This window comes from Mixophyes fleayi, chromosome 4 (genome assembly GCF_038048845.1).
Source record: "Mixophyes fleayi isolate aMixFle1 chromosome 4, aMixFle1.hap1, whole genome shotgun sequence".
Lineage (NCBI taxonomy): Eukaryota > Metazoa > Chordata > Amphibia > Anura > Limnodynastidae > Mixophyes > Mixophyes fleayi.
The window spans coordinates 60,915,297-60,923,304 of record NC_134405.1 but is presented as its reverse complement, the minus strand read 5'-3'; the positions used below and the strand labels follow the sequence as shown (position 1 = coordinate 60,923,304).

Here is an 8,008-nt window from a genome sequence, read left to right as displayed (position 1 = left end):
CAAGTTACACACACAGAGAGCACCACCATAAACCACTGGTTTTCATGACATTAGAAATATTTATTGAGACATGGAAACACTTATTCCAAAAAATCAGAAGTCAAAAAAAGAGCAGAAGTGAAGAAATATCCAGAATGTCATAGATTATAAAGGCCGCGGATTTCCCTTCAACAGATGGACCCCCCCCCCCCCCCCAGCTGCCACCGACCGTCCAGCAGTTTCACTAACTGATAGTTATTAAGTGCTACACATTCTGTGACACTAGAACTGAGGAGCAGAGTGAAACAAATCTATCATACTGAGAAATCGTAGACGAGTTTGTGTAGGGAGGGCCCAGCAAACTAGAAATTTCCCATATACTTTCAGGGACTGGTTGGGCAGTGGGCATCTGATCCGCCCCACCCCCACCTCCCCCCAGATTGGTCCCATAGTGGACTGGGTCACCTGCATTTCTTTTCCTTTAAAATGTTCCTAATAGGCCTCTCCTGGACTAGAATTTGGCATGCCAGCGCCTGCACCATATAGGTGGCAAACAATTGTACCAGCATTGCATCTAGCCAATCTGGTGCCATCTTCTCCCCAGGTAAGAAGGCCCAGATGGAGGGGCACATAATTGGGTCAGTGATGCAGCAAGCCAAACACACAGGTATGGGATGTGTTAACCAAAATGCTAGTGATAAGGGTTTTACTTTATCCTATTTGGAGCACCATGCCTACAATAATAAAATTTAAAAAGTCACCAATGTCTTCTCACACTGCTCCTGTCATCTCCCGATTCATTACATTGCTTCAGTGTGAGCATGTTTGTGTATAATTTATATACTTTCATGCCTGCAAGTTACTTAAGGTCGTTGCCTGTAATAGTCAAGCAAGCAACCAATCACTACAGTTTTTCTAATATTAGTAAATAAATTCATAACAATGAGCGCAATCATTTTTCTAAACATTTAGAAAACAATACAGTGAAAATAAACACTAATGAGTAGAGATTAATTTCCGACCAGCCCAGAGGTGAAACAAGCAAGCTGTGGGCCCCGGAGCAGGGAAACGGGGAAGAGGGGAGGAAGGAACTGGGGCCCCCAGTTCCCTATTTTCGACCCTCTGCATCTGCCATGCAACAGGCACCATTATCTCAGTGGGTCCCGGTGCACCGAACTAACCTATATCTGTCCCATTTAAGAATTTTCCCAGTTTAAATAAATACAATATAACTATTTTAGCCATTGTATGTGGTATTCAAAATGTGCATATGAATCTGACAAGCCACAAGTCTTTAGATTAGATTGGGCAATTTGCCATTCCGCACTATAGGAAGAGTGAACTACGGCTGTTGAGTGTATATCCAGTATATACAGTCAGTGCCACTTCACAGCAAGACGGCCGAGAAGTAAGTGCAGTAACCAATGTGTACTGTGTAAGATGGAGGTGACTTATTATTTTATCAACTATTTCCACTATAACGATTTTTCTGGATGGTGGTTTATACAATAGAGCAAATTCCTCATCATCAACAAACAAAAAATCCTGCAACAAGTTCCCTTTGAGGAGTAGGACAAATAAGAACTGCTACCTAACCTAATAAAAACAGAGGTTAAATTTCTATATACTAAAAGTAACAGTGTTCACTTAGATTTACTTATAAAGTGGTGAAGGTCTAGTTGGGCTGTTTCTTACAGCACAAGACAAAGCAGTGTCCTACTTGAGTTACATCTAATACTTTGCATGATTTTGGTCATGGTTTCCCTCAAGCTCTGTTGGCTGCTAATCATCTTCTGAGGAGTCTTGGTTTGAAGAGACCGTTCTAAGTCCTTCATTTCGGAAGCTGCGGAGATAGACCCGGAGTTTCTGCGAGTCAAGATTCCTCTTGCGGTTAAAGTCTGCTTTGGGTTGGAGCTGGGAGCACTTGTCACCTTGCAGGACTTTGAAGAGACTGGCTAGATTGGGTCCAATGTGATTCATCAGGTTGTTCTTCACAGCTGAGACCGTCTGTTCGTCACAGTCTAAAAGACTATTCAATAGTTTGTTGTGATACCTGCAATGAGGGACAGTGGACAGTCAGATCGGTGTCACCACCCCTCTACAACAGCAATACAATAACTCAAGTGACATGGCTATAAATACTCTAGCCAATTATGATTACAGGTCCAATGCAAGTAACTATTTACAATTGATGATCATTTGACTCCCAAGAACATTGTTACTTTAGTCTCATATTCCATTGATAGCATTTTCATCTTGGATTCAGAAACCCCAATATTTTTACTAAAAGAATATATAGCTTGGTTCCCAGATTTCATTGGCATATGTAATATAATGAAGCCAAACACGGAGGAAACTGATTTAGAATACAATGGATTTCCAGCTTGAAATATACCTGTATATTGTACCTCCACAATGTAGCTATAGATCTTGTCTACATTCTAGAGACACTTATGTATGCCTGTAAAACGCTAGTTAAGTTGGTCACTTCCCCATTGACATCAACTGGATTTTAAAGAACAAAACCAAGAGCTTCTTAGCAAGAAAAGTAGCAAAATCCATCCTCGTTATCACTAATAACCGGCTGACTGAGGTTACCAAGATTATAGACAACAATAAGGGCTCAGACATTAACAGAACACTTGCGTTGCTGTTCAAAACAGTATGACGCTAATATACAGCCAGGTTAAGAAAAAAAACACCAGCAAGCGATTTATTGATCCCTACAGACGACAGTGAAATACGTGGCAGGAAACACCACGGACAAATGACGCAGACACCATTTTCTTGCAGTCATTTTTATGCTGCATATACTGTCCACATGGCCAGCAGTTAAATCAATACATATCTCGCCAGCGGTATTTATCCAGGGTGAGACTCTCACCACGTTCCATTTGGAACTCAACGTGAGTATTCCGCCCATGTGTGTGAGCCCTAACCGAGTGAAAGGAACAAGAAATATTACTAAGACTTAGTCGCTGTGCCAGGACACAGAGGTTGTGCACTCAATGATCCCATATCAATAAAACAAACTTGGCATTTTTATTTTAACATTATTAGACATTATAGCACATTTAAGAGATAAATTAAACTAAATCACTGATGATAGGGACTTGTTAGAACGAACACGGATCGCTGCAAATGGGGAAACTTCTGAAGGATGTCCTAGATTCTGATGGGGAAACAAATATTACTTTATATGAACAAAATACTGAGAGATAAAAAGCTCAAGTAGAGTTGGACGCAATTTCAGTTTAAAACGCAGAAGTAAATTGCATCCGATAAAACCCCCACATTTTACACAGGTATATCAAGCCCAATGCATAGGAGCTGATCGTCATCATTATCAGTTCAGAACTTATACCAGTGATTGAGCACCCACAAGTTTCCCATCTTGACAGGTGTACATGGGTCTGAGTCTCAGTCTACATAAGTCGCATTTACTCCAACACGCCCCTAGACACCCAATTCTTACACTCTTTCACCTCTTCAATCGTAAGGGTCTGCAAGCGGCTGTAAGCACAGGGCACAGGATGAGCCTCAGACTACATAGGCCAACACCTGTAACTTGTGCGTTGCGGTCACGAGCAAAAGTAAAATGCGCATTACACACAGCATACCGCACTCCGCATTTAATCTACATGAGCCCCCTTAAGTGCATTTAGGAAACCAAAGAATCTTCTCCAAAGGAAGACACTGTAGGCAGAGACAGATTGGCATGAAGGCAAACCACATGCATCATAAAGACTATATGGCCCTCAACATATAGACACAACCGAACAACGCGTTTCACCACCAGTCTACAGCTATACAGAAGCATGGCCATTGTTCTATGATGACAGCAAGAAGATACTAAAGACAAGCAGTTACAGAAGTAAATAATAAGCCTTACCTATTTGAAAATTGTTGTGGTAGATGCACAACCTCGGCGATTGCCTCCGTGTTGTGACGGGCAACACTGCAGAGCTCCAGCTTGGTGTAACAGTCCTCCTGTACCTCAGAGATCATCCTCTGCAGGCTGGAACATCTCCGGATGGCCAAGAATACCTTTGATGTTATACCATTCACCATACACTTCAAGCTTTCCTTCACAAACACCTTGCCCTGCAGGGAGATAGTGGGTGAAACATACAATGACAGATGCATCAGAATCATTAATTTTCAGTTGTGCCCCCCACGTGTTTAGAGAAAGTTGGTAATGACCAAGGAGATAAAAAAACAACATTAAAAGGAAAAGGTAAAAGAAATAAAATCATATCTATGCTGCCCCCTTTACATTGTTGTACTAGACAAGTGCCCAGTGTGGCCATGTTATAAATACCATTCAGTCTCTTTGGAGATCACCAAGTAAAATGTTCATGGACAACCTGGAGAGCATTATCTCATTGTTACCACTGTAATAATTATTTGTCATTAGCTTCAAACTTGGAGCTTTAAAAACTTTTTGGGTACTGGAAGCAGAATTTATCATCCACAAAAAGAACTTTTTTTTTTAAAATACATAAGAGTGCACCACTTTTTCCACTCCTACCTACCCAGTTTAGACATCATACCATCTAGAAAAAATGTGAAACTAGTTACTCAAAGGGGATGGGGGGCATCTCAATCAGTCATTTTATTTGTCCAAACAGCTTACAACACTGCTGCTTATAGTGAAAGACTGGGACATACCTTTTACATCAGAAAAACTGGTCAAGAGTAATCAAAGACACCCACCAGTCTATGAGATGTATCATTGTATGTACGCCTGTTTCTTTTCAAAATGGTTTGTACAACATGAACATTCATTTCTAGTTTCTGTCCTCAACCCGTCTCTGGTGGAGAGAGTGTGTGCTGATAGGTGACATTTACTATATTTAGTGTTGGGGCCTCGCCAATAAAGGCACTGAAAAGATTCACTGTATTTATTCCTGTGAATCCAGAGGCAAGGGCAACGCACCGGGGCCCATGGAGATACTGGGGCCCGCTGCACAGGGAACTAGCGAGCTGTGGGCCCCGGCTCCCTCCTCCCCGCATCGGGGCCCACAGCTCGCTAGTTCTGTGTGAATCTGAATGGGAGCTGCTATCTTGTATTAGTGATGGATAATGAATAATCATATAATGAAGTATATAATGAAGTATTATCCTTATTATCTCATAGAACGAACCTCTCCCAGGCATTGGAATACCCATATTTTACAGAGTTCATTTTACCTAATAACCATCTTACATTTCATTTATCCATAAAATACTGATACACAGCTAAATAATACTAATTGTGCTTTTTTAAAAACAATTTAGATTATTCAAATAAGCCTAATTTTTTAGATTTATGTCTTTTTCTTAGTACAAGAAACAAACTATAGTATACACTATCATTACTAGCAACTGCAATAGTTTATCCGTTAGTTATGTATGTTGCGTCTCTCACACGTCTTAGATTGTAAGCTCATTTGGACAGGGCCGTCTTCACCTTCTGTGTCATGTCATTGCGTGTAATTTTTCACGATTCCTCAGTGTACATCGCTGCGTGATATGTCAGCACTTGATAAATAAAGGATAATATCACTGTATATGTGAGTGCATCTTGTCACTGTACCTGGGTGTCAAATTTGGCAGCGTTGAACAAGAAGGACTTGCAGATGTCATACAGCCCGTCTGTGTCACAGGTCGTGTTTTCCAGGCAGGCGAAGGCACCACAGCCAACTTGCAGAGCACCATTCAGGCAGCGAACCACTTCTACTGAACAGGAGACACCATACCACATAGTGAGAGCTCATCATAAAAGCATGGGCACAGTTATATGCTTGTATTACAGAAACATAACCTCTAGGCTTGTAGTAAAATATAGATCCTGATAGTTCCTCTTTGTTTATACTGTCAATTAGCAATTATTTAAAGATCTGTTTAGTTTGCATGTTATAATCCAGATATCTACTGAATTACAAGCAGACATAGCACCTTCATAGAAGTCCTATACCACACATCCATCCTCTAATACTTTCATTAGACAAATAAAAAAGGAAAATACAAATATATGGTTTAACGGAGCTCTGTTTCCACAAATAATCTTTTAAAAAAAAATTGTAAAGACGTAAAGGAGATTTATTTTTATATCCCCCCCCAATACATTGATTTGTTAATCAATATTAGTTTTGTTGTCAGCTGTCTTATGGTTGATATACATCTTATTTTTTAATGTAGAAATAGACATTGTGGATGTCTGCCAGGGTAAGCAGGGTTGAAAAACATTCACATATGTTGTATTTCTAATGCAGTAGAAAAAATATCTATAACTTGCCATCCATATTATCAATTTGGGATAGGATTTAAAAACAATGTTTGGTGACATTAGTTTTCAGACAATGATATTTTAGCCTTTGTCTTGTCCATGGATTTATCAAATAAGAGAGCGCTGATATACGTCATACATGGGCAGCATGGTGGTACAGCGGTTATCATTGCTGTGCCAATATGCTGGGCTTATGGATACTATTTCAACCAGGGCACAGTCTGGGTGAAGCTGAAGCCTGTAAAAAAAGAGTTTTCAAAATTGTCAACTTGCCACCGACAGAAGGCTAAAGGGCACTAGAACATGGCATTTATATGGCATCCTCAGTGGTACAGACCTGAAGGACCCACAATGCACTGGCAACATAATCCTATCATTGGTGCCCATATGGTTTACCCACCAAACAATACAGCACTCTCCACTCAGTACACAACCTGCTATATTATATAGTTCTACAGACTCGCACTACTCTCCAATAACAGACATTTGCTGGTGCAATACCATTCTAAGGCAGATGAAGGTGTGATATGGAGCAATTAAAGGGTTAAAGCCAATCTATGTAAAGTCTCTGTAAAAATCACATATATTTACAAATACTTTAACACAGAACTGTACAAATGTAGCCTCCAAGTATAAGTAGAACACAAGAACAATGCCCTATATAAGTATATATGTATATATACTGTCAGGATAAAACATAAGTAGAATGTTTAGTATGAAAAAATATATATTGTCAGACACCCTCCCGATATTACAGTATGTATGTATATAGGAGCATGACACCAGATCTATGGAGATTGTCTGTGGACACTGTCCTTATAATCTCTGATCTATTTTGTTGCTCTAGATTAGGGTATTGCTTTCATTTGTGGTCAGATTTTCTATAGGACATCGGGCTCCCCAAACCAGCACATCCTTGTGAAGTGGTCCGATTTACATAACGGAGATAAGTGACAGACAGTATGCACACTGCATACAGCATCCGACCTCTACAGGAGAAGAATTGACAATAATTGTAAAACCAATATATGGCTATAGGTGCATATTTACACTGACACTTAATACAACAAATGACCACCAGATATTTCACCTGCCCAATTGTCATTGCAAAGTCCCCCTCCCGTGTATTTCCCCCCCAGGTGTGGGCTTCTTACCTGAGCTGTGCGATGTCCCTCTGTTCTTCTTGCCTCCCACAGAGTCGCTCTGGTCTGTCTCATAGGCTGAGCCCAGGCTGATGAGCAGCAGCAGTGGGAGGAGGAGGAGGGTGGCTCTGCTGTGATTCATTCTCTGCCTACGTGCCCGGACCCTGTCTACATGCTAGTGGGTCAGAACTGACACATTTTATACACTAAACTTATCGGAACAAAACATCAGCAACCAATCAGCAGTCTCTATCCATCGGCCAATCACAGCCATGACTCATTCATTAAAATAAAAAAAATACCCTGAACAAGTTTTCCCAGAAATGAGGACCACCTGAGGGACCACAGCACCTTCCTGGAACCGTCGGGGGTCTCTGCCTCCTATTGCCAGAGTCACCTAGACCCCCTCACGTGAGATGTGTGTAAGATTAAATAGGGTTTTATAGCTTACACTTTTAAGATTTGTAACATTATTGGGATAGATGAGATACAGACCATTATAAGATACTGTAGGGATAATTATATGTATAGAAAATAAACAGGAAAGGACAATTAAAAAAAAAAGAAAGAAAAATAATCTGCTAAACCTGTGTACCTCTTAAACAATAAAAATATA

General features: G+C 40.4%; 1 protein-coding gene across 2 annotated transcripts; it reads right to left on the bottom strand.

The window, feature by feature from the left end:
• Positions 1-216: 216 nt before the first annotated feature.
• Positions 217-7,545, bottom strand: STC1 (stanniocalcin 1). 2 transcript variants are annotated; one of them, XM_075205170.1, is made up of 4 exons: positions 7,405-7,545; positions 5,558-5,700; positions 3,872-4,083; positions 217-2,032 (listed from the first exon to the last, which is right to left on the bottom strand). In XM_075205170.1, the coding sequence occupies exons 1-4, from the start codon at positions 7,532-7,534 to the stop codon at positions 1,762-1,764; spliced, it is 756 nt and encodes a 251-aa protein (XP_075061271.1). In that variant the 5' UTR covers positions 7,535-7,545; the 3' UTR covers positions 217-1,761. The 2 variants fall into 2 exon arrangements, with proteins under 2 accessions (XP_075061271.1, XP_075061272.1); XM_075205171.1 differs by having other exon boundaries at positions 5,558-5,697.
• Positions 7,546-8,008: the final 463 nt, after the last annotated feature.